The sequence below is a fragment of the Fusarium poae genome, chromosome 1, assembly GCF_019609905.1.
Source record: "Fusarium poae strain DAOMC 252244 chromosome 1, whole genome shotgun sequence".
Classification (NCBI taxonomy): domain Eukaryota; kingdom Fungi; phylum Ascomycota; class Sordariomycetes; order Hypocreales; family Nectriaceae; genus Fusarium; species Fusarium poae.
The window spans coordinates 9,137,547-9,163,928 of record NC_058399.1 but is presented as its reverse complement, the minus strand read 5'-3'; the positions used below and the strand labels follow the sequence as shown (position 1 = coordinate 9,163,928).

General features: G+C 37.7%; 6 protein-coding genes across 6 annotated transcripts; 2 read left to right on the top strand and 4 right to left on the bottom strand.

Moving 5' to 3' along the window:
* Positions 1-125: 125 nt before the first annotated feature.
* Positions 126-939, top strand: FPOAC1_002977 (uncharacterized protein; the record flags this gene model as incomplete). The annotated part of the gene is made up of 3 exons (XM_044847549.1): positions 126-212; positions 280-815; positions 867-939. 3 exons carry the CDS (start codon positions 126-128, stop codon positions 937-939), a joined length of 696 nt encoding a protein of 231 aa, XP_044713465.1.
* A 9,831-nt stretch (positions 940-10,770) lies between these two features.
* On the top strand, positions 10,771-13,075 carry SNF1 (Protein kinase; the record flags this gene model as incomplete). Its single annotated transcript, XM_044847548.1, has 4 exons — positions 10,771-11,156; positions 11,220-12,055; positions 12,111-12,749; positions 12,801-13,075. The coding sequence occupies 4 exons, from the start codon at positions 10,771-10,773 to the stop codon at positions 13,073-13,075; spliced, it is 2,136 nt and encodes a 711-aa protein (XP_044713464.1).
* Positions 13,076-13,839: 764 nt separating this feature from the next.
* Positions 13,840-15,726, bottom strand: ICL1 (isocitrate lyase 1; the record flags this gene model as incomplete). Its single annotated transcript, XM_044847547.1, has 5 exons — positions 13,840-14,197; positions 14,251-14,803; positions 14,881-15,223; positions 15,278-15,433; positions 15,496-15,726. 5 exons carry the CDS (start codon positions 15,724-15,726, stop codon positions 13,840-13,842), a joined length of 1,641 nt encoding a protein of 546 aa, XP_044713463.1.
* Positions 15,727-18,091: 2,365 nt separating this feature from the next.
* NTH1 (alpha,alpha-trehalase nth1) lies at positions 18,092-20,477 on the bottom strand (the record flags this gene model as incomplete). The annotated part of the gene is made up of 4 exons (XM_044847546.1): positions 18,092-18,245; positions 18,298-20,109; positions 20,229-20,296; positions 20,349-20,477. 4 exons carry the CDS (start codon positions 20,475-20,477, stop codon positions 18,092-18,094), a joined length of 2,163 nt encoding a protein of 720 aa, XP_044713462.1.
* Positions 20,478-22,655: 2,178 nt separating this feature from the next.
* On the bottom strand, positions 22,656-23,387 carry FPOAC1_002973 (uncharacterized protein; the record flags this gene model as incomplete). Its single annotated transcript, XM_044847545.1, has 1 exon — positions 22,656-23,387. One exon carries the CDS (start codon positions 23,385-23,387, stop codon positions 22,656-22,658), a length of 732 nt encoding a protein of 243 aa, XP_044713461.1.
* Positions 23,388-24,396: 1,009 nt separating this feature from the next.
* Positions 24,397-25,878, bottom strand: FPOAC1_002972 (uncharacterized protein; the record flags this gene model as incomplete). The annotated part of the gene is made up of 2 exons (XM_044847544.1): positions 24,397-24,577; positions 24,629-25,878. The coding sequence occupies 2 exons, from the start codon at positions 25,876-25,878 to the stop codon at positions 24,397-24,399; spliced, it is 1,431 nt and encodes a 476-aa protein (XP_044713460.1).
* Between the last annotated feature and the right edge of the window lie 504 nt (positions 25,879-26,382).

The following is a 26,382-nucleotide window of genomic DNA, read 5'->3' as shown; positions in this document are numbered from 1 at the left end:
AGTGCATATCTCGCGCTGACCTGTGAGTACCTAGGTGACCTCATCCACCTCGAGCATGGGTGAAGCTTTATAGCGTATAATCCGATCTATAACACATTCGACTCAAGTCTTCAATTTACTGTAAAATGCTGGGCGCAACACTTCGCTTCGGTGCTCGTCAGAGAGCTGTGTCTTCTCGGGCAATTTCTAGTCTTTCGAGCAACCCAAGTATTGTTAGTTTATACAAATCTCCAATGGCATTCTACCGTCTACAGACCGGAGTTGCTGACTATGTCCAAGAAAGTCGTGAAAAGTCCCAAGACACCCTTTACAAACTACCTAAGCTACCTTGATAAGGAACCACCCAACGAGCGCCTAGTAATCGGGACAACTAGCCAGCTCCCCCCAACGCCCCAGTCTTTCAGTGAAAATCGCGAGTTTGTCAAGATTCTCAATGAGGTTGTATCTGAGTACGGCCACCAGGATGAGGACCTCATCAGTCAAGCTCGAGCATTTGCTAGTCCCGGCGGTTTTAACCTGGGATCGGGAGGGGTCTTTTCCCCTCAAAAGCGACCTGATAGAAGCGGATCTCGCAAGCAAGGAGCTCGAGGTGGTGCCGGAGGTGACGGCGCAGGCGGCGCAAGCGCCCAGGGAGGGGCGGGAGGCGGTGGGAGAGGAGGATATGTGCATCTCAGCGACCGAAGGAACCCTCCAGACTTTGGACGGATAGCATGGCCTGAGGACATCTTGGGCAGTGTTGAAGTAGACGATGCAGGAACTATCATTGGCAAGGTTCAGCCAAGTGGAACATATCGTATCCTCACGAACGAGGGAATGTAAGTTGGAGATAATTAGTTTGAATGACGCTTGTTGCTAACCTCTCGTAGCCTGGGACTCAGCCCATTTCTACAAGAAAAACTAGTTGGAAGGCTGAAGCAAGAAGCAGCGAAGCGAGAGTGAACAGGAGCAACACGATTAGTGCGTGTCTTGGGGAACGCTGAAGGGATCAGCCATCCTGCCCGGCAATTAGGTACCAATGCTGCATTGAGTGTGTAAGAATGGGATCGAAGCCCTATATGCTGTATTATGACTGTAAATCTTAAACTGTAACAAGAATGTATGGTAATTTGGCTCGGGACTGAAACGACCAAGTCTGCTGTGCAAGATAAAGCTTCCATATGAAGCTATGTATGTCAAGTTCCATGGAACTTGAAGTGAACTACTTCAGAATGATGTTGAGTACTGTGGTTCCATATTGAAACTATTCAAGTCATATATGCGATTACTTGTTTATTGCTCACACAGAGTAACCGAAACCTTACATGACTAGAAGAACCTACAAAACCTTCCTTCAACTAACCCACAAAATCACCTAAATGACCCTTTCTAAGCAGCTTAACCCTATACGCCGATTTCCTGTTTTTCCTGTCTTTAGTTACCGTAGTATCTTAATTACCGCTATAGCCTCTTAAAACAGCTCTTTAAGCTATACTGTATATAATCTATCTCTTAAGGCCTCTAGAAATTCCTTCTCTTTATTTAATAGAAAGTTATTACCTTTATAGAGGGCATTTTTAAGGGTTTTAAAAGCCTTTTCTTTACCCTCTAGCTAACTAATTAATTTCCTATTTTCTTTAGCTTTTTATAATAAAACTTAGAGGTAGCTAGGTAGATTCTTAAAGGTAAAACCTATATTAATATAAGACTAAAGCTTATTTTTTTCTTTAAAGGATTATAAGATTTTTAAATAAATCTCCTTAAAGTAAATCCTAATATATAGCTAAGAACCTTTTAAAGATTATAAATTTAAACCTTATTATAATTATACTTTTCTTTATAATTAATAACCTTAGTAATTAAAAGAAATATTTAAATTACTTTATTAATTAATTAATAATATTAATTAGCTATTAAATATACTTTTTTAATTTAATAATAAGCTTAATTATAATAAAATTCTATAAAAATAAATAAATAAAAATATATACCCTTTTTAATTATAATAAATTTCCTTTAAAAGGCCTTTTTTTTTAAGCTTTTTTATTTTCTTATTATATTTAACTCTTTAGCCTTTCTTTTATACTTATAATAGCTTATTAATTTCTTTTAAATATTCTTTATTTTCCTTTATATATTCTCTTAATATTTCTATAATACCTTTATAATATAAAAAGAATATTACTATTTATAAGTATATTATTAATATATAGTTCTAGTATATTATTATTTTTACTTTAAGTAATATTTTTTATATATATTATTTTTATTTTATAAAAAATACTTTAATTAAAGCTATAAAGAAACCTTATAATTAAAAACTTATTAAAGTTCTTTTATTTTTATATAAATTCTTTTTCTTTATATCTTTATATTATAATTATTATATTAATAAAGAATATATATATAAATTATAAATAACTTAATATAGTTTCTTATATAGCTTAAGGATTAATTTAATAAGAATAATATATACTTTCTTTTAATTAGAAATATTATTAATTTTCTTTTTTTAAATAAATATATTTATTATTTTTATATTATAATAAATAATATAAACTTAAATCTTAATTTAATTTAATATTTACTTTTTATTAATATTTACTAGAAATTAATAAGAATTACTTTAAATCTTTAAAAGGCCTTTAATACTTATTTCTTTATTTATATTTAAGAATATTAATTAAGTTTTACTTATAATAAATATATTAATTATATTAATTATTATATATATATTTTATCCTAGTTAATAAACCAGTTAATAATACACTAATAAAATCTTATAAAGCAGAGTTAAAAGGTTATATAGTTAGATAATTTATACTAAGCCTTTAGCTTTAAGCTTTATTAATATTAACTTTAACTTTATAATAGACTTAACTTTTTTATTACCTATTTAATTACTACTAACCCTACCTACTGCCTATTATTATATACTTATAGTCTTAAGCTATAACTAGTATACTATAACTTAAAGGCCTTAATTATAACTACTATCTGCCTTTTTAATTATTTAAACTAGTTAATATATAAATATCTATTATTATATATATTAATTTTATCTAGGAATTCCTTTTATATATATAATAAACCTATAATTAGCCTTTTAATAAGCTTTTTCTTAAGCTTATATAGACTCTTTAATATTATTTCTAGCTCTTAACTCTTTATATATAAAAAATAGAGCTTATAGCTAAAGGCTACTAGTTTAACCTTAATAAGGCTATTTATCTTCTTAATTATATAAAGGTTAATAATCTCTATATATAACTCTTTTAGTATTACTATATCCTTATAAGACTTAATAAATCTCTTAATAGTCTTAGTATTAAAATTAAGAAAATAACTATTATTAATAAGTCTTAGTTTAAGGACTAGTATTATATTATATAAGACTTATAAAAGTAATTAATAAGATACTATAAGGGATTAAGATTAATTAACTTTTATCTTAATAAGATAATTAATAATAAGTAGCTATAAATATCTTAGATAATTAATTAAGATTAAAAGAGAAAGAAGTTATTACTATTTATATAGTTTAATAGAAGCTTTTTTTATTTATTATTAATATTATAGAGTTTAAGTAATTACCTTATTAATTATATTTATATTAGAAACCTTATCTTAAGAGAAACTATATATAATTCTTTAATTTATATAGATAAATAAAGTATTATAAATAACCTTTAATAAAACTAAAAAGAGTAAAAGTAATCTTATAATTATATATTAAAAATATAAATAAATAAATATATATATTTTAAGCTATTATTAATTTTTTATTATTTAAAATAGACCTTACTTTATTAACCTTATAAATATACTCTTTTTAAAAGTCTTTAAATTTATTTTATTAATAACTTACTATAATATAAAACTACTATTTAAGACTAATATAACTTTCTCTATTTAAAGCTACTTAACCTTATATACTTTATTTAATTAATAGCCCTTAAAGGCTATTTAAATAATTTAGCTATTATTTTAAATAAAAATACTTAAATTAATAATAATAATTAAGTTATTTAAACCCTAGAGAAAATTCTTATTTAAATTTTTAATACTTTTTATAGTATTTAAAGAATTACTTAAGCTATTATTTTTAATAATTAAGTCTAGTTTAATAATTTTTATTTTATATTTTTAGCTTTTTAAGCTTTTTTTATACTTTAATATTAATATTATTTACTTTTAAAATACTTTTTAATATACTTTATTTAGATTATAAAGTTATTTATAAATAACTTTTTACTCTTTTTTAAAGTTTATATTTATCTTATTTTACTTTTTCTTATAATACTTTTAAAAGCTCTTAATAATCTTTAAAGTATATATTATATTACTTTTATTTACTTATTAATTATATTTATATAGTTAATCTTTCTATTTAATTAGAAAGTAAATAATCCTTTTAATTTTCTTTTATATAGATATATTCTTAACTTCTTATTTACCTTTATCTTTTTCTAGGTTTAATATTAAAAGTATATTTTCTCTATCTTTAGCTTATTTTTACTAAGGTTTAAAGAAGTTAATATAGAATATATTATAAATCTTATTATACTTTTTAAGTAATATAAATTAATATATTTATTTCCTTATTTTCTTAAGGATTTAAAATAATTTAATAAAATAAAGTATTAACTTTTTCTTTTTTCTTTTAAACTTAATATTCTTAGTAAATAGCTTAATTAATTATCTCTTTTTAAGTAATATTTCTATATATTTTTTATTATAATATTTATTTTAAGCCTTAATAGTATTTTATTATTAGATCTTTATCTTTTTTTATAGGTTTTAAAGCTTATTTAATTTAAAGTTTACCTTTAATATTTCCCTTTTTATAATTAAGTCTTTTTAATAAATATAAAAATTAATATTATATTTAAAAAATATAAAAAATAAAGATATTCTTATTATAATATTTTCTATATTATTATAAATAAATTTAACTATATATAGTAAGGCTATTTAATTTATTTAATCTTTAGCTATAAAGTATTAAAAATAGTATTTAAATATTTAATTTATATATTCTATTTACTTATTAATTTAAAGATAAAATACTATTAATAGCCTCTATAGTATATATAATTTATAATAAAGATTTAATTAAAAGGTATTTATAAATATAATTTTTTAATTAAAAATAATACTATTTAATAAGCTATAGTATAGCTTAATTTCCTTATAAAATAGAGTTATTAGCTTTAAGATATTAATTTTTAATAATATAAAGAAAAAAAAATAGTATTTTAAAAATTAATTTATAATTATAAAGATAATATTAATATACTTATTTTTATATATAATAAAGAGTAATTTAATAATAAAGTCTATTAATAGTTATAATATAAATTAAGAAGGTATTAAAAGTAATTTAAAATAGCTATAAGGCCTATATCTAGAGGTAATTACTTTTTAATATACTTTATATATTTTAATATATTTATAAATTTTTTTTTTAATATTTACTTAATATAGCTTTTATTATAATAAGTAGAGAGTTTAATTTACCTTAAAGTAATTTACTAAGGGATTATTATAATAAATAGCTAAAAGCTTATTATATAAAGCTATATTCTTAAGTATAAATATTTAATTCTTATACCTTAAGAGTTTATTTATACCTTTAATTTACTTAATTAGTTTTTAAAAGTAATTATTTTATAATATAATAATCTTATATTTATAAGTCTTTTAATTTATTTTCTATAGAAAGGTAATAATATTTAATAAAGACTTTAATATTATTAATTAATAAATAGATTTATTAATAAGAAATAATTAATTATTAAATATAAATATTTAAAGTATAATAGCCTTAGTTTATTTATTTTAATATTCTAGGTTTAATAGCTTTTTTATACTTTTTCTTAAGAGAATTAATACTTTTTTAAGTATTAATAGATTTATAGGTATTTTTTATTATTAACTCTTAAATTAAATAATTACTTAAATTTTTATTATTCTAGTTTATAGTATAGAGATTAATTTTTAATTCTAGGGTTATTTTCTTTTATATTTAAGCTTTTTTAAAGGTCTATTAATAAGGTTTATTTTTCCTATATAATATTTAATAATAAAGTTATATAAAGTAAAATATAAATATTATTTAATTTACTTTTTATTTAATTATAAGTTCTTTATAAACCTTTATAAATTATAATAATTACTTAAGACCTTTATTTAATATAAGGCCTTTTTAAAGTAATATTATTAATATTTAAAGGATTTTATAATAGTAAATAGCTTATAGTTTAAAGTATTATAATTAAATTCTATAGCTTTAAACTTATATAATTAAAATATAATAAAGTATTAATTACTATTTTTATTAAATTAAAATAAAATTCTAATTATTATAAAACTTAAAGTATTTATTTTTATATAGATTTTCTTTTTAAAGTTAAAGTAATATAATAAAGGGGCTTTTTAAAATATATTAACTAGAGATTAAAATGCTTTTTTTTCTTTTTTATTAAGAGTTATATTTCTTAGTTTTTTACTATTTTTATTCTTTTTTATTAAGGCTATAAAGGGATTAATAATATTTAAATATTTATAAATAAAATACTAATAGAAATTATAAAATCCTAAGAATATTTATATTTTATAAAAAGTCTTTAATTTTTTTTAATTATAAATAGTCTTTATTTATAAAGGATTTATTAAAATACCTTTAATAGATAATATAAACCTTAAGTATTTTACTTTAAATTAATAGATATTATACTTATTAAGTTTAATATAAAGCTTTACTCTTTTTATTTTCTTAAGTATAAATTAAATATATTTAATATATTCTTTTTAAATCTTTAAAAAGATAAGTATATTATCTAGATATATAATATAAATAGTATTAATTAAGCTTAAAAAGGCTTAATATATATAGTATTAAAATATAGCTAGAGTATTAATTAGCTTAAATAGTATAACTATATACTTAAAATAGCTATAATAAGTATAAAATACTATTTTCTATTTATCTCTTTTTATAATTTTAATTCTATAGTAAATATTCTTAATATTAATCTTAAAAAAGTACTTTATTCTTTAGATTTTATTAAAAATCTTTATTATTAAAAGTAAAAAATATTAATTTTTTATTAATACTTTATTAAGCCTTTTATAGTTTATATAGAGATATAAAGTATTATCTTTTTTAAGTATAAATAGAATTAAAGTATTAATAAGGCTTTATAAAAAATAAATATATCTTATAGTTAGATTATTATTAAAATATTAATATAATTTATTTAATTTTACTTAAAATAATAAGTAAATAGGTTTATATAAAGGTAATTTTCTTAAAATAAGTTTAATATTATAATTAGTAAATTTATAATTTAATATTATAATTACTTTTTTTAATAAAAAGATATTAATAAAGTCTTAAAGCTTTTTTAATACTTTAAGGCTAGCTTAAGGCTTATTTTCTTTATTATAAAGAATAACTATTATTTCTTTAATATTAATAATAATAAAGACTTTTATTTTATTTTAATATTCTTATTTAAACTATTATAACTTAAGGATCTTTATTTTTTACTATTTATATTTAAATTACTATTTACTTAAAAAATAATCTATAATAATATTAAAATCCTTTAAAGTATTCTCTCTTAATAAGAAAAGTTCTTTAATAAAGTTTAAATCCTTTTTAACTCTAATATATGTATAGGTAATTCTTTTAACTTTCTTATTATAATCCTTTAATATAATTAGTATAAGCTAGGTATATTTTATTTATAATAATATATTACTAATAATATAAAAGAAAGGCTTATTAACCTTAATAGATTTAAGCCTTTATAAGATAATAAACTATTTATTAATTAAATTAGCCTTTATATTTAAATCTAAGATTATTTTTATATTAAAGGTCTTTTAATTATAAATTAAATATAAAGTAATAAAAGCTTTTTTAATTTAAAGTTTTAAGAATATAATTAATAAATAAGTTATTTTATTAATTATTTCCTTTTTCTTTAATAGTTTTAAATAAAATAATTATTTTTCTTAAGGTATTAAAAAGTAAAATACTTTTTATTATTATAATTATAATAAATAAATTATTTTTTTATTTTTAAGTTAATAAGATTTTTTTATTTTATAAAGTATTAATATCCTATTAACTTAAATACTTAAGAGCTTTAAATATAATTCTTAAAGTTATTTTATAATTAATAAGATTCTTAATTACCTTAGTTTTAATATTTATTTTAGCTTTTATTAAGCTAATTAAATATTAATTCTTTTAATTATTTTTTATTTTTACTTTTTATAAAGTCTTAAAAGTATATAGCTAATATAATTATTACTTTATAAATATTTAAAATCTTAAGAAAATATAAAGAGATATACTTTTAAAGAGATAAAAGTAATTTAATATAAAATAATAATACTTATTACTTTTTAAGAGGCTATAAGAAATTCTTTTTAATAAAGTTTAAATATTAATAAAAATCTTAAAAGAATTAATTCTCTTATTATTTTATATATTTTAGTTATTTTATTAATAAAGATTTATAATTAATAAAGTCTTTAATTAAGAAAAATAATTATTTTTTAAAAGCTTTTTAGTTTTTTTTAATATTTCTATAAAAGCTTTTAAAGAGTTTATTAAAGTATTAATTTTATTTTATTCTTTTTTTTATATTTATATTATCTAGGGTAATAAAGATCTTTTTATAATCTTTCTAGTAATACTTTTTTATATTTATAAAGGCTTAAGCTAAATTATTTAATTATATATTCTTTTTCTAGAAAATAATAAAGAAAGTTAATTAAATAATATTTTAAATATAAATTTTCTTTTTATTATTAAAAATAAAAGCTTTAAAGTCTTAATAAAATCTTAAGGCCTTTTTATAAGGTTTTTCTTTTTTAATTAATATAAAGAGTTTTTATTCTTTCTTTTATAATATTATAAGTTTTTCTAATTAGGCTATTTATAGCTATATAGCTTAGATTATTAAGAATATATTATTTTATTTCTCTATAAAAAAGCTAAAGGCTAATAAACTAGCTTTAATTAAATAAAGTATACTTTTATATATAAGACTAGGTTTATTATATAAATTCTTAAGTATAATTTCCTAGATTATAGAATTATTTAAGGGATTCTTATAAATAGATTAATTATAGATTTAAGCTATCTTTAACTTAAGTAATTACTTAAGAAAAGCTTTAAAATTATAATAAGACTTAAAGATAATTAAGTAAATTCTTAAAGGTAAAATCTATATTAATATAAAATTAAAGTTTATTCTTTTCCTTAAAAGACTATAAGATTTTTAAATAAATCCCCCTAGAGTAAGTCTTAATATATAGCTAAGAACCCCTTAAAGGTTATAAGTTTAAACTCTATTATACTTTTTTAAGCCTTTTAGTATTTTTAGCTTATTTAACTAGCTTAATTAAATAATAATTAAAAAAGGCTATTTTAATTAGCTTAATAATATTAAATTTATTAATATTTACTATAGCTTTTACTTTTATATAGATATTAATCTTATTTTTATTTTTAATTATATTAATAGCTATATAGATAATACTATTTAAGAAGGTAGATTTATACTTATAATATAAATAATAAGACCTTTATATACTCTTATATTTAGTAAGTAGTTTTTTATTTATTATTTTATTATTATAGCTAGGGTTAATTAATAATAAGGATTAAAGTAAAATAAATAAAGTAAATTAATTAATAATACTTAGTCTTTTATATTTTAAGTCTTTATATTAAAGGAAGGATAAGTAGGTTATAAAGTAGGTATTATTTTTATATTTATATAAGATTAAGGTTACTTTAAGAGCCCTATTTTTCATAATAAAGCTATATCTATCGATTTTGCATTAGACTTCGAGGGATACCTATATCAATTCAAGTCATATAAAGACGAGTGTCAGGTGACTTTCCCGATATCAGGAGATGTTGCCTTGCCTCGCAAATGAGTTGTTGAGAACCCAACGTTAGCAACGCTTGTGAAATTGTTGATGCATAGGTAGATTAGATATAACAAACATGTTGTACATGAGCTGATTCACCCAGTTGGTTATTACCTAGGTAGTCTAGGTACCAACAAAACATGAAGGAAATTCCCTGGGCGATCAGCAGTTCAAATAGAGATAAGAATTGACTTGGTAAACACTGCCAGATGATACTAGAAAATCAAGCGAGAAAAAAAACATAAATCATATATGTCAACCAGGTACTCTGTACACGCAGTTAATGATACCTAGTGTAATACAAATATCCATGGTTGATGACAATCACAACACCCAGGTTAGTAGGTACTAAGGTTAGTAGCCAGGATGGATGGATCTTAGGTATGCTGACCCCTCCCCCTCCATAGGTACAGTTCACTCTAGTACCTTAGTACTAAGTTACCCACACTCAGTCACCACCTAAGGTATGCGCCAACAACCTACCAAGCAGCCTACCAATTGATATTATATTAGCAGGCAGTCGGCACCATAGCACGCTGGGCTACCACCTGCTCACATCAATTGAACTACCCGCCGATTCTCTTGAATCATCGTCTCATCTTCATTTATTTTCTTCTCGTCCACACCATACGTCCGATTCCTTTGTACCTTTCAAAAGGTGCCGTCGCAGTTCCTTCTGCGACAAACCTCCGATATTCGCTTCCAATATTTGGTCATCTATACAGGTACCGAGACCAAAGCTCTTCAACACCGAAAACCCCGCCGTCCGTTCTCTTTTCGACCCGACCCGCCCGTCTCGCCTTGGCCTTTGGTCCAGGTATCGTACCTATCACCATGGCTCCGCGAGGCTTTGAGGACGAGGAGCTCACCATATCCCTATCCTCCTCCCATGTTCGTCGCCCGCAACAGACGCAGCCCCAGTCTCAGTCGCAGCAGCAAGACGATTCCCACGATGCCCCTCAAGCCACTTCCCGTCCCGCCGATGCGCCGCTCAAGGAAAGGATCAAAACCGAACAGCGCATCGGCGCCTATAAGGTTCTTCGAACTCTGGGCGAGGGCTCTTTTGGCAAGGTCAAGCTTGCTATTCACAACGGCACCGGCCAGCAAGTAGCCCTCAAGATTATCGCCAGGAAAAAGCTCATCAGCCGCGATATGGCCGGCCGCGTTGAGCGCGAAATCGAATATCTCCAACTATTACGCCATCCTCACATTATTAAGCTGTATGATCCATCGAGTGTCAACCTCGTTGCTGGGATTGTGGTGAGCTAATATCAACACTCTAGCTTCACTGTCATTAAGACGCCCAATGAAATCATCATGGTTCTCGAATACGCCGGCGGCGAACTCTTCGACTACATTGTTCAGCACGGCCGAATGAAGGAACCCGAAGCCCGTCGATTCTTCCAGCAGATGCTCTGTGCTGTTGAATATTGTCACCGTCACAAGATTGTTCATCGTGACCTGAAGCCCGAAAACTTGCTGCTTGACGAGAACCTCAATGTTAAAATCGCCGATTTCGGACTAAGCAATATTATGACCGATGGTAATTTCCTCAAGACAAGTTGTGGCAGTCCAAATTATGCTGCTCCTGAAGTTATTGGCGGTAAGCTGTATGCCGGCCCTGAAGTAGATGTATGGAGTTGTGGAGTGATTCTCTATGTTCTTCTCGTCGGCCGACTTCCTTTTGACGACGAACACATCCCCAGTCTATTTGCCAAGATTGCGAAGGGTACATACAGCATACCCCAGTGGATGCCCACTGGTGCCGCCAACCTGATTAAAAAGATGCTGGTAGTCAACCCTGTGCATCGTGCTACAATCGAGGATATCCGGGCAGATCCTTGGTTCACAACCGACCTCCCCGTCTACCTCCAACTCCCCGTCGAAGAATTCTTCAACACTGGCGTGGACCCCAATAAAGCAATCAAGAAGAACGATATCGCTCCAAATGCGTCAGAGAAGGTCCAAGAACGCCTGCACAATGAAGTCACGGAGAAGATTAGCAAAACCATGGGTTATGGCAAGAGTGATGTCGAGGAGGCGCTGCAGGCTGCCGAGCCATCCGCCATCAAGGATGCCTACATGATTGTTAGAGAGAACAAGATGATGCAAGTGAACCGTGAGTTTTCTGTTCTCTTTGTTGTCGGCCTCCTAGTGTATTGAAACTGATCTAGATAACTCCGAAGCCCTGCTAGCAGAGCCAGAAGGGTCAAGTCCTATGCTCAGCATGTCTTCAGCTCGTTCAACGACCTCCCAAGCCACCACCACCCCTCGCCCCTATGTGAGCAAGGTTGGCATCCTGCCTTCTAGCTTGCCGGCCTACCATAAGGACTATATGGAGCGCGAGAAAGCTGGCAGTGTCGAAAACTCGCCGCCCAAAGTCCTTATCAACGATGAGCCTCAACTCAACAGGACAGATGCAGAGAAGGAAGAGACAGCACGTCGCCTGCGACCTCATTCAAGGAGCCAACTTCGTATAGACGAAGCCAACACCAGGCCGCAAGGCATGACACCTATCAATCCGCCAAAGAAGACCAAGCCAGTGCGTTGGCAATTTGGCATTCGATCACGTAACTCTCCCTGGGAAGCCCTCCTCTGTATCCACAAGGCGTTGTACAAATTAGGGGCCACATACATCCCCGACGAAGATTATGAGTCGAGGACAGCAGAAGAGCGAGCTGAAGCTTCCGGCAACAGCAGTTTTGTGGACTCCCATGACGGTTACCGTGGCTCCACTTCAAGTATTGACCCCAAGAAGCGTTACAATCTTCCTGCCGACCCTTGGCACATCAACGTGCGCTGGGATACTTCTGGTACGCTCCTGTTCACTCCTCTTTTATCGTTGACACTGACCAAGTTCCCAGCCATTAAAAAGAAGGCCGGAAACACGCCCAGCGCACTCAGTACGCCTAGTTCGCCCAGTACACCAGATGGTCATCACGCCAAGGAACCATTTGTTGCGCTGCACTTGGACATACAGATCTATGAAATGGAGCATGGCGTATACCTCGTCGATTTCAAATGCTCAGGATACGAGACAGCCCACGGGCGATTACTTGAAGAGAAGGACGTTACCAGCCCCTTCCCGTTTCTAGACATGGCTGCCAAGTTGATTATGCAACTTGCAGAGGCCGACTAAGGCAGGCTTTTGTTGGTTGGGACAAGAACACAATCGATGGCAAATTTAGAGTGCGCAACGATTGTTTACGGTTTGTTGAGTTCTTGATGTGCTGAACGAGTGGAGGAAAACATGCACAGCCAAAACCACTATACCTATGTAAAGAGAGTGAGCATGGCGGGTTTTCAGATCAGATCCCAAGTCCAATAACCAGTGCCATGCGAGCCATACTGTCTTTTAAAGAAGTCCTCGGTAAAGTTAACAAGGAGCTAAGGAGCTATAGAAAAAGGGGGGAGTTGGTCTGGGTTACTCTATCTTCGAAATTGATTCTCTTTTAGTAAAGAAGCGCTTTCCGTCATATTTCATGCTCTGGAAACATAGACCATTTTACGAATCCGAATGTTCGTAGTGGTGGTCAGGTAGGAGGGTTTGGGTATAGGATGCAATGAACGCACAGCACTGTACCGGAGAGGTGATTGTTGAAGTACACGCTGTATTATATATATGTATAATCAATATCCGTACGAGTCGTAAAGATTCCAATACTCAAGATCATGCCAAAGCTTAGAGCTATATTTTAGTGATTGCCCAGCAATAGATGATTGTAACGAATATGACGGAAATGCCAAATCAGAATTTTGCAGTACTAAGTGTGTGATATCAAATGCTCAAAATTTTACAAAACCCTCGACACTTATCTTTTTTCATCCATGGACCTTTCCCACGAGACATTGTGTCTCGTTCCTTCGCTTCCGTAATCATCTCATCACTCGCCTGGTGACAATCTATTTAAACTGATCCTCAGTCACGCCGGCACCCATAGCAGCCGTGGAACTAATACCACCAGTGACCATCTTCTGCAACTCGTCGACGTAGGTAGCGCCACTCCACTTTTGGTGCTTGACAACGTCGACTTTTTGGTCCATCTCAGGCTCTTGGACAAGCTCACCGTATGCACGCATACCGACGGTGCTGTAAGCCTTTGCGAACTGGTCACTGATCAAGGCCGTTGTGTGCAAGCCCGCCAGAGTGATGAACTGCCAGCAGTAACCGAGCTTAGCCAGGCGTCGGATGTAAGTCTCTTGTTCGTCGCGAGGCATGGCCGTCTTCCAGTTGAAGGATGGAGATAGGTTGTAGGCGAGTCTAGTAGGATTTGGTTAGTCCGGTGTTTTCTTGGATATCATACGGAAACTTACTTCTTCTCTGGCCACACAGCATGAACACCTTCAGCAAACTGTTGGGCTTGAGCGTAATCGGGCAGCTTGGACTCCATCCAGATGGCATCGCAATAAGGTGCATATGCTATGGCGCGGTTCACAGCACAGTCACATCCACCTTTGAGGCGGAAGTAGCCTTCGCGCGTTCGGGGAGCGTCCCAGTCAAAGAAGATATCCCTGCCGAGTAGCTGGCGGGCGACGGCCCTGGCCTCGAAGTTACTCTTTCCCTTTGCCTTTGAAATATATTCTTGCTTAAGGCCAGCCTTATCAGAGAAGGAACCTGACTCAATGGCAGCAGCGACTGCATCGTCGAAACTGCCAAGGTTGGCCTTGGCAAGCCACTCGTCCTCAATACGCTGCAGCTCAGCACCAGACTTACCACTAGCCTCAGCCGCGATCATAAGATCGTTGAGAGGCTTAAGTGTAGGGTTTGTGGAGCCCAGGATGAAGGCATGGTCGCGGGGGTCAATGTTGGTGGAGAGGAGTGTGGCGGCCTCGGCGTCAGTACGGGCAATGGCAAGGAGGTCAGAGCCTTTCACATGTCAGTCCGCTTCCTTGGATTGGGCTACCACTACCATGCATGTGAAGTTGGGGAAATTTGAGACTTACCCATGATGTCAGCCTGCGCTCGAATTGCAACGAGGCGGTTGATGTGTTCCTGAATGGGGACAAGGACTTTGCCAGCCATATGACCACACTTCTTTGTGCCGGGAGCTTGGTCTTCAATGTGAATTCCAGCCGCACCCTTCTCAATGAAGAGCTTGGTGAGCTTCATGACAGCGGTGAGACCACCATGACCAGTATCTGCGTCAGCGACAATGGGTCGGAGATAGTCAATGTTGAGGAGGTTGGCGCGCTGCTCTTTAGGGACACTGAGACGCTCTTGACGCTGCTTCCGATCGTGGAAGAGTTGGGCCATGAAAAGATGTCCAACCTTATTAGGGACGGTTGTCTATGTGCTTGTTAGACAAGTGCATATGACGGCAAGAGTGGGCTCTACACTCACGTAAGGGTAGTCGGCCAGATCGGGACCAGGCTCATCGGAAGCAGAGGCCGTTGACGACGATTGCCAGCCAGAAACATATACTGTATCGAGGTATTTGGCCATCTGAGTTACCATTGTGGGCTCTAGGCAGCCGTAGGTATAGCTGGCATCGCGGTTCTGTAACAGCAGTCAGTATTGGGCTCTTGGTTACATGCAGGCAGGCAACGATGGCGACTCACCTCGAAACGGTGCTCAAGAATCTTCCATAACTTCTTGGCCTGGGCATTACTGGCATAATCAATGGGGAGGTATCCGCGCTTTGAAACGATCTGTTCAGCGGTAAAGGGTCGCTTGGTGTGTCTCCATCTTGAGTCGGACCACCACGTCTTGACTGCCTCGACCTCCTTTTGGAAGAGCTCATCTTCGATGTCAGGGTTGACAGACGGGTTCGTCATATTCTGCGACGCCATTGTAACTATATTGTGTATTTTATTGAGGGCTGTGGGCGAGTATCGAGGAACTGGATCGCGTGTAAGTGATAAGAGTCTGATGGGGGTAATCAATAACACAGGTAGGTAATGTTAGAGAGAAAGGATGAACAATAATGAATTGAAGCTTTGGAACAGTAGACAGGAAGGGAAGGGCGAAGAAGATAATAAATATTATCCTCAACGGGAATTGTAAGTCGCATTGAGTCACTCTTGACCTCCCGTGCCCCGACGGTCCATTGCCCAAGGATGGGCGGGAGGGAGGAGTCCATTGATTCTGCTCGCTAACTCTCCGTAACAGACGACCTAGACTAGAACGTTGATGGCTGTTCAGTGGAGACTTCTACACACCGGGGTTCTTTTATTAATTGGGGAAGTAATTGAACCAACCAGACTCGAAGCCTGGCTGTTGAAAAGTAAAGCTGGGGGAGTGAAAGTCGGCTGTAAGTGGAGGAGAGGAAGAGCCAAGGTGAACAAGTCAAGGAGGCGGCTTTAGAAACAGAGTTAGTTAGCGGATCCATCCATACCTACCTCGATCCCTCTCCTCTGTTCAGAATCACCACCTGAGTATGGATGTTTTAGAGCCTCATATATATTTTTATTGTTGTGTTGATTAGCAATATTAAACATTTAAAGACTCGTGAGTCGCTACAGTATACGTATTATGATCTGCTCATGAGGATCAACTAACCTTGACAACAGTTTTGTATAGGAAGATAGATAATATGTACCTGCTGGGTACTAAGTTAGTATTGACTTCAAAGTATGTCCTCGCGAGCATTCTACCCTACTCTCTAACTCGGCCTTCCACCGAGCACAAGCCAAATTCTGGCTTAAAACCACCTATCACTTGTGTCATTTCACCTCGGCCATCAATTATGTGAGATCAGCTTCTTCCATCCGCTGTCACGAGCCGCAATAGAAAACAGGTCCGTAGGTACGTACCTCCGGACAGTCACCGAGCGCCTCAATGGGTCACCTAAACCGTCAATCTTGGTCTGGGTGACATTTTTCTTCAGATGGAAATCGAACTTCTGATCAAAACTTGAGATGTGATCGTGATGGGCATTTGATCTTGTAGAAGTAGTATCCGCTCTGCGAGCATGCCAATACAATACATACTATCAGGACCTCACTTACTTGGTAGGTAGGTAGGTAAGTTACTATGACGTCTCTGTATGTAACCAATCAATTAGCATTTTTTGTACTACGATGCCTTCGGCTTAAAGGCCTGGTTTTGGAAATACAGGCTCTCTTGCTACCAAACCGAATGCCGAATGCCGTAGAGTTCCTTTTTCTGCTTTTCCATCCATATCTTTGCAGGGACTGGTAATAGGGTCCTCATAAGTAGTTTCTCTTAGAGCCACCAAACCCTGGGGAAATGATTTACCCTAAACTTTACCCGACTATCTATACCTAGACCTAGACCTAGCTAGACCTCGTTTACCTAGGTTAGCAGTCAAGTTGAAACCATCTTTTCTTTAGTACTTTACATACCACAGTACCGTCATGTTTAACACGAAGCTCCTTTCGACTATCAATGCGTTATCTGATGATTACAAGTATAATTGTTCTAATCGTACAATCAGACATGGACCTACTTATTTGATCTCGGCCGTCCCCCGTCCCCCGTCCACCGGTACCCACCCGCCCCGGAACGACGGAACTTGGCCGAATTATGGACCCTCCTCCAACTCCGGAGCAGCGGAAAGTTGTGGCATGTGAAGCCGCATTACAGTAGGTAGTCATACATGTCATATCGGCATTCTTTGTCCTCATGACAAGTCTTGCCATGGATTTCAATGTCCTGTTTGGCGCACCCCTCCTCGGGCTTGACGTCTCTAAAATCACAGAATGATTGCTTTGCCTCGGTCGTTCTCTTACCGAGTCTCTCATGGCTCTCAGCTCCGGCACTGTCATTCAACTCCCATCGCCTACCAGCTTTATTGTTCTCGGCTAGTTCCCGAGGCTAACAACGCTGTGCAATGTCTCGCCGTATCTAACTCATCTCGTCTTTCTCTCATATACTTAATAAATGTTGTATTGACATCAATTGCAGTTCTATTCTGTCCCAGATTATTCGCAATACTTTACTTGTACCTCTATTGCCCTAACTCAATGCATGACAACATCAAGCTTACCCCTGATTGAAGTGGCACCAGTCTGTTTGATTCAGACATCATTGTCACAAAATTTGCATGGCCACAAACATTCGCAGATACATCAACGGCACGAACTCACTGGAGTACATTGATCGTGTATCATAACATTCTTGTCCTATGGATATCGATAGCTACAACAACATTTTTCTTTTGCTGAGCGCTTCCAAGTCTGCAATAACATTACCCTATGAACTAAGCAGACCAGCCAGCGTTTTCTCCTCATTCTGCTCAATAGCCTTCATCAGGGTGTCGTAGGGTGTCAAAGCACCAAGTGCTCTGCGCATGTGCGCATTGATGATTTGCAGTCCATAGATATAGCTGGCGTTGACCCAAGCAAACCTATGTTGGTGTTAGCAATCTCTTTTTTTGTAAATAAAGTATGGCAACATACCCTTCCTTGTTGACACCTCTGAAACCGAGGCCTTGGTTTCCGTACTCTGCATCTACTCGGTGAGGGTCGGCTGGCCGTGTCACGTCATACTTTTCAACTACAACACCATGAAAATCAACAAAGGCTTTAGTGACCATGAAAAGCCACTTATAGGCAATTCGCTCCGCCTCTTCAGTGAAACTGTAGCGAATCAGGCCGGTCCATGCCAGCATTTGCTGTGGAGGCCAGCCATATGGGTAATCCCACTGTCTGTTAGGTCGATCCAGGCCGACGGCTCCACGCGATTCTTCTGTTCCTGAAACCAGACCACCGTAGGCCTCAAATTTGGGGAGAGCTTTACGGACCATCTCAGCGGCCTGTTTTGGCGTGGCAATGCCTGCCCAGAGAGCCCACAAAGTTGTGCAACTCTCGTATGTACATCGTTCGCGCTTCACGGTGTCATAGTCAAAGAACATGCCCTCCTTCTCATCCCACATCAGCTTGTCCACAGTAAGCTTACGTCGCTTGGCTCGCCGGTCCCAGGCTGCCGACGAGAGAACCTCGCCAGGCTGATAGGGCGTGCCGGCGCAGAATTCTTCGGGCATGGTCAGCTTATCATTGAAGACGCTGCGGATAGTTCGGGCAATATCAGTCTCATATTTGAACAGGAGACTGTTGAGATCGATGGTAGCTAGGTTGGCACAGACACCCTCGAGGCGGTATGAGGTGTCGTGGCCTGACTCGCGCACAGCACGGTCGTGCATGAAGTACTCGTCGAGTTCAGGCTCGTCAATTTCGCCATGATTGTACTTTCGCACAAAATCTTCAAATGTTGTGTTGTGCTTCTTGATGTAAGGATCAAGGATGTGTACGAAATGGGTGGCCTCTGTCTCAGGGGGCACCCCACGACCTTCTGGTCGATATCTCGACAGACCCGTGGTAGGGTCCAATCGAGGCTCCGAAACCCAAACACTATGATACTCCTTGATAGCGGCTAGGATAGATCGTCGAAGGAACTCCTTGGCATCGGGTTCGTGCTTGATTTTTTCATAGACACGAAGAGCCATGTCGGTCAAGAACGGAGGCTGTGATCGACAGAGATAGTAAGATCGTGTTGCATTCAGGATCTTACCATAGTGTTCGATGCAGAAACAGAAGTTAATGACCATTGACTTTGCCAGATCGACCCGGTCATTGATGAGAAGGCCCAGGGAAGCCATGTAGCTGTCCCAGCCGTAAAGCTCGTTGAAACGACCGCCAGGGACAACAAAGGGCATACCCTTGAGCGTCCATCCTGAAGGGTGCTCTGGCTCTGGCACTTCTTGCACATCCACGGCCAAAAGACCAGGCGCATCGTTCATGTCGCGGACTAGGTCAGTAGTGATCTTCTCGGGTAGCATCTGAACATCCAGTCGCATCTCAGGTCTCTCTTCGGCGACTCTCTTGTAAAACTCGTATTGCCTAGGGCATCGATAAGGGATGTAGATGCGTGGGCGTGGGTCGGCTGTCCAGTCTTTGGGATCTCTAGCCGCAATGTCGACAGTCGACGCATCAATACGTCTTGTCAGGTTTTCCCAGAAATGGTCACGAATCATACGAGACAATCGATCGACTGGGTTTTCGTTGAGGCGACCTTCATCCAGAACAATCTGTTTTCGTCCGTACTCTTTGGCCAGAGTCAACTCCTGCAAGAGGTTGGACAGCATATAGGTTCCTCGCACATCGAAACGGTTGTGACCAGCTGAAGCGGCGGTACGCAGAGAAATGACCTTGGGTCCATTGTCCTCAATCGTAATCTGCATGTTTCCATTGGGATCCTCTTGGAGTGAAAGGCTTTCCAATGTCGAATCAACTTGGATCAAAAAGCGGCGATTCTGTTGTGAGTTCTCGTCTAAAAGGGCAAAGGTGTTAACGCAACGAACAAATGCGTTCATTTGTAATACTGAAATGACTTGCCATGGCTGCCACGTCGGAAGGGCTCTCGAAGATTGACTCGCTCAAAGCGGGACATCAGACTATTCTGTTTCCAGTGTCAATTCAGGTGACAACATAACGACGTCTGTAACACGAACCTGAGAATAAGTTCGGGTGCGAGGACCAGCACGGTTTTGATGACGCTCTGCCGTATAGTAGCTTTTGGCGTCATCGAAGACGCCCAGGTCGTCAGAACCGCGAGAGAGGTGACCAGAGGGCGCGGCCATGGTGACAAAGTTGAATTATCAGACCTGTTGACAGGAGACGAAGCGGGGCTAGAACGATGCAGCAGGTAAAGAGTATGAGGAGAGAGGCTCCTTTCGATCTGTGACACTGTCCAACTAAGTCGACTACTGGTAGTGATGGCAGGGAGTGAGGTAAAGCTAGATGAAGGAATAGGGACAGGATAGGGCACGAACGTAGAATTGGATCGGTCTCAAGAAGAAGAAGAATAGGCAAAGGTAAAAGACGTGTAAGGATGAGGACGAGTAGGTAGGTTCTGTAGGTATGACGGCAGATTATTATGGGGTGCCCGTTAAGAGAGGGAGGAGACAAGAACAAGGTAGAAGTGGAGAGGAGCAAGATAGAAAAGTGGCGGATAGAAAGCTTGGGTGGAGGAATGGAGCCTGTGGTTCTGGGGTGACGACAGTAACAACTAAAGAAGTGGTCCTCTCCTACCTACCTAGGTAGCAAGTAGCTTCCTGCTCAATTAGTACAATCCAGTATTCTCTGAACGAGAAATCGAAAACAACTGAAATATTCACTCCGGCCTCGCTCCTCTGAGACAGACAAAAGGTTGTTGTAGTATACTAAGGGATCAAACAAATAGAGCGGTGAGGGGGACGTGGGGGTTACACACCTCAGACGATTGCAATGCGAGATCAAATGTAGGATTATTCGGTGAAGAAGCACAAGAACATTGCCGTACCTGACTTGAACAGGACTGAGACGACGTGAGCTGCAGGCGGGCATGTAGCTGGTAGGTCTATCTGTTCGGAAATCCGGGATGGACATGCCCCTCACCCCTCCTTGTAGCCTGCTGTCCACTGTGACGATATCTCGCTGCAGAGGAGGATGTTCCACTTCCAGGGGATCTGCCCCACGCGTTGCCGTCAACTTACTACTACCACTAACGTTATGTACTAGAGGTAGATACCTAGTAGGTAGTAGGTAAGTTGACGGCCTAGATACTACCTTCCAAGAACAATCAGATTATATCCCTACCTCTAGATGTTAGTCTACCACGGGAAGAACTGTGAATATATCTACCTAGTACCTACCTACGTACCTACCTAGGTATGGAAGAGGATGACTGTTAAGCAATCTGGCACCTGTCTGTACCAGCTTGTCCTTTGTCAAGTCAAGAATTGTCATTCATCTCTCCCAAACATGTATGTATACTTCAATTCCTATTCTTGATCCCCCCACCACAAGCCCCACCCCACCTCTCTTTCAAACCTTCTTCTTATTTTACTATAGCTCAAGCTTCTGATCAATAGCATATATTATTACTACTAGTTTGAAAACCATTTCTCTTTCCATGTGGTCCGTGAAGCGGATCGACTGTAGACCATGGGCGAGGATCTCGGTATTAGAATGGATGCCTCCGCCGTGGGAAATGAACCATATCAACTTGATACGAGTATGCTACATCCAGATCTTTCCTTCATCTGCTGATGGGTAACATAAAAAGCTAACCTCTAAGCTTTGGAGTGTAAAAATAAAGAAAAACTCAAGGTCCAGTCTAATAGGATGATCTGACTTGCCAATTTGTCTCTTATGCTTCCAGTGGCTACTATTCCCAATACCCCGAGGCTTAAGTTTGAAGTACATAGTGTTTGAGGCACAATAACCGTAACCTCATATTTATCTTAGTAGCTATATCGGATCATTATACCCTGTCACATGGCCTACCGCCTGCGTTTATATCGATCTCATGATCGTTTAAAATCTAAATTCGTGAGCTACTGCCTTCATCGGACCGCAATCGTAGCTGTGGGTGAATTGCCCTCAAAAATGATAGCCATATAGGGATGGTTTGTGTCCCATCACAACACGAGACCATGCCTCACAACATACGTTCGCACATGTCGGTTGCCCTGAGACTCATGGCAACTCCATTTGTCACATGAACCAGGCGCCAAGTCTAGAATATCTGATCACCCGAACCACCAAGACAGCAGCGTCGTTGTTCGTAATTAAGTGAGACAAGGATCTAATTCATAACAATTTCTAAATTATACGGGTAAATCAATATATCGACTGGTGTTTTTTCTCTTACACACAGCCTCCTCTTGGGTATTTGTCATATCCCATATCATATTCAATATTCATCCCTTGACGCCATCCCAATGCATAACTCATATCCGGTTCATCACTTCGAGACAACACCTCAGCAACGATGACTACTCGTCACTCTCGGCTTGACTTCGGCGTGCCGTCATTCTCCTTCGCCTCCCTTCCACAACTTCAGGGTCCCAAGTGCCGGCAAAAATATCCTCACATTCATCATCATCGTCAGAATCAAACTCAACCTCCTCATCGCCACCCTTCTTAGATATTACGGGATTCTCCTCTTCATGTTCATCAATGGCGTCTTCCCAGCTTCGATATATAACGACCCGCTCCATCTCCAGGATAAATTTGCCGACTTTGTACTTTTGGCCTTGCTCCTTGGCATCCACGTATTTCCAACCAAGTTTGCTCGAGCATGCCCCACAGTTGATATCTGCAACAACATGCCAACCTGTTACAAGTTGTCGATTCTCACTCTTGCCAACCCGAATGTTACTCAGAGTCTGAGGGGCAGGGAGAGCGGGTGGCGCGACAAGAAACGCCCGACCGTATCGGCCAGTGAAGCCCTTCGAGATGACTTGGGAGGCAAAGGCGATGTCCGCGGAGCATGTTGAGCAACGCAACGTGTTTGGTGAGGTACGAATAAGTCGGCCTTGCCCGGTCTTGGCTAAAAGACCATCGTTCGGGGGTGAACTTGCTGGCGTTGTCACTGCTGACGATGCGGCAGATTCTGCCGAGCTCGAGGAGGTCGAGTGACGACGGGAGAAAGGAAGCTTGATGCTTGGTAGCAAGAAATTAGGGAAAACGGGCTTCGTGGCCGAGATGCCACTCTCGCGAACCATCTCGGTGGTGGTAATATTGAGGATCCAATGGGATCCTTGGGTTTGTCGTCTTTTGAAGGAAGTAGAATCGCTCTCCTAACAGGACGTTTTAGAACTTTCTATATGGAAAGGCTAGGGTCCGATAAGGTGTGGGGGGAGACGTTTCACTGAAAGCGCCAGAAACTCCACAAGTGGCGTATCGTAAAGTCCTTACAGATGAAAGCCGGTGCTGCTTAAATCTCTGTTCTGTCCAGGGCAGCTCAAGACTGGGTGTTTGGATTGAAATTGAAGATGGCTGTAGCTTAGTGAGTGAAAGAGTGATCTGGCACTTCCATGCAACACCTGGGGCAAGGAGAAATTAATACCAATAGATCTGATCATTTGGTCACTCTGACCGACTCAGCCGGACAGCGATCACCAGACTCACGACCAGTGATGGAAAAGTAACTCCACAGAGACTGGGAGGGGGCAAAAACAACACCCCAGATCTCCCCTCTGCCCTCCTATCAAGTACCAACGGCGGGGGAGCAACAGCCTGTGGACAGGCGACAAGAGAAAGGTGGGAAAAAAGAGGGGTCCGTCCAGCCACCCGAACAGAACATAGACTGCAGACTGCCCGTCTCTATGGAGTGCCTGGTAGGCTCGCATCAGGGCTGGAGATGAGAGACGAAATGTGTCGATCAGCTTATGCTTTTCACTACACTTCTTAGACTAGTTATTTTTATCCTAAGACTTATGACACTACTAGGCTAGGCAGCTGAGATAGGAAGCCTTCATGTACGTAACTATCATCTTGTCGGCCGCAGTCTTGGGATCGCGTTAATTTTGCAGGTTGGCCATCGTGAGATGACTGATCAATAAAAACGAAGAAGCGAAATTGCTGGATAATCCAAGTGCCTATACAATATCAAGTGGTTCAAGGATAGTAGAAATGTGCGAAATGGCCCTGTTCTTGTTCCAGGGAGCATCTGTGCTCCCAATTCGTATTCTTCATATGGTACATTAAACTGCTATTATTTCCCGATAGCTTCTAAGATTGAGGTTCCTCAGCAACATAGTGCAAGTAAGCTCCCAACAATTTGATACCCTCGATATAGTTGCGCTTGTCGAGCTTCTCGTTGATAGAATGAGCACCATCTGTAGAGCTGCCCATAGGTAGCAGGAGTACGTTCTTGCCTGTGGCCTCCTCGAAAGTCAGAGTGACAGGGATGCTAGTGAATGTGTTAGCGGTAACAACAGCAAGCGCAGCTTATTTGACTTACCTTCCGCCCTCACGAGTGTAATCAGGCTCAACACCCCATACACGCTCGACAGCCTTGGCAGCGGCTGAGAAGTTCCAGTGCTTTGGCGAAGCAACCCACCATTTACCGGTGTGCTGAGCATAAACCTTGAGAGTGTTCTTGCTGCCGAGTTTGGCAAACTGGTCCTCGACGTATTTGTACACAGCTTCGTTGGTCTTATCAATGTCCATGTCGGGAACAGTTCGGATAGAAAACTTTCCAATCACCTTGGCAGGAATGACGGTCTTGGCTCCGGGAGCAGAGAAAGCGCCCTCCACACCGTGAATGGACAGGGAAGGGTATCGCCAACGGCCCATAAGAGTGCGCTTCTTGTCATCAAAGATGGTTGTCTTGCTTCCCAAAGATTCATGGATGTTGTCCATGGTGAAAGAAATGCCATCGTAAAGACCCTCCTCTTCAGCAGTGATTGGAGCAACCTGCTCCTTGATACCAGGGATCTGAATCTCGCCGCCAGTATTGACGAGCGATCCGAGGACCCTGACGAGATCGGTCATGGGCTCCTGGGCGGTGCCACCGAAGACGCCGCTGTGGAGGTCGGCACCGGGGCCGGAAATCTCAACTGAGTAGTAGTTACAACCGCGAAGGCCATAGGTCAGGCAAGGCTTCTCGGTGCCAAGCCAGTAGTTGTCCGAGATACAAACGGCCTCAGCATCGGCAAAGTACTTCTTGGCTTCCTCTTTGATCAGGTCGTCAAGGCCTTCAGAGCCATATTCCTCCATGCCCTCGAAGCACATGAGCAGGTTGACAGGGAAATCGACGCCAGCCTTCTGGTGAGCCTCAATAGCATTCAACCAGCCCAAAACGGGACCCTTGTCGTCTGTAGATCCACGTCCAAACATGCGGCCCTTGTCGTCAACGGTAAGGTCAAAGGGCTCGGTGGCCCAGCCGTCGCTCTTCTCAGCAGGCTGAACATCGTAATGGCCATAGACGAGGATAGTGCGCTTGTTCTTATCGCTCCCATATCGCGCAAGGACAACAGGAGGAAGGTCGAGGTGCTCCTTGTGGGGCTGCTTTCCAAGAGGTCTAAGCTCTACAGAAGCTCCAAGAGCCTTGAGCTCGTCGCCGAGCCACTCTCCCATGCGGACGACATCAGGTCGGCGAGCATCCTCGGCAGAGATGGAGGGAATAGCGACAGCTTTACGCAGACGCTCAATGAAGTGGTCGGCGGAGCTGTCGACTTGGTTGAAGAAACCGTCGAGCTGGGGAGCCATTTTCTTTGCTTGGTGGACACGAATAGAGTCTGTGAGATATGTGCGAGAAGTGAGGTTGGGTTTTTGGGAAAAACTCTGTGAGATGGGTACTCGTAATGATAAAAAGGGCCTTTTGGGGAGCGCAGTTACCACTTGAGCGCAACAGACAGCTGCCCTATTGAGGCGGAAGGTGCGGGGCATTACACCAGGCTTGATCTCGGACCTGCTCTATCAGGCGGGCAGCGATATGACAGCTCCGTCAACACCTAAGTATGTACCTGTGGCGGGGTAGTCTCGACAGTGATAATATACAAGTACAGTATAAGACTCTAACAAAAGATCCGGTTACTTGCGGTAACCAATGGCGAACTACCCGACTACCCACCCGTGTAATAATTGTACAATAATGATTGGTTACCTGAAACGAGGACTCATCGCGAACAGCAGCAATACATACCTTTAAACATCAGTCACCCCCACAAATGTCACGGGCATCTCTGAACGGGAGATTCAGTCATTCGGACT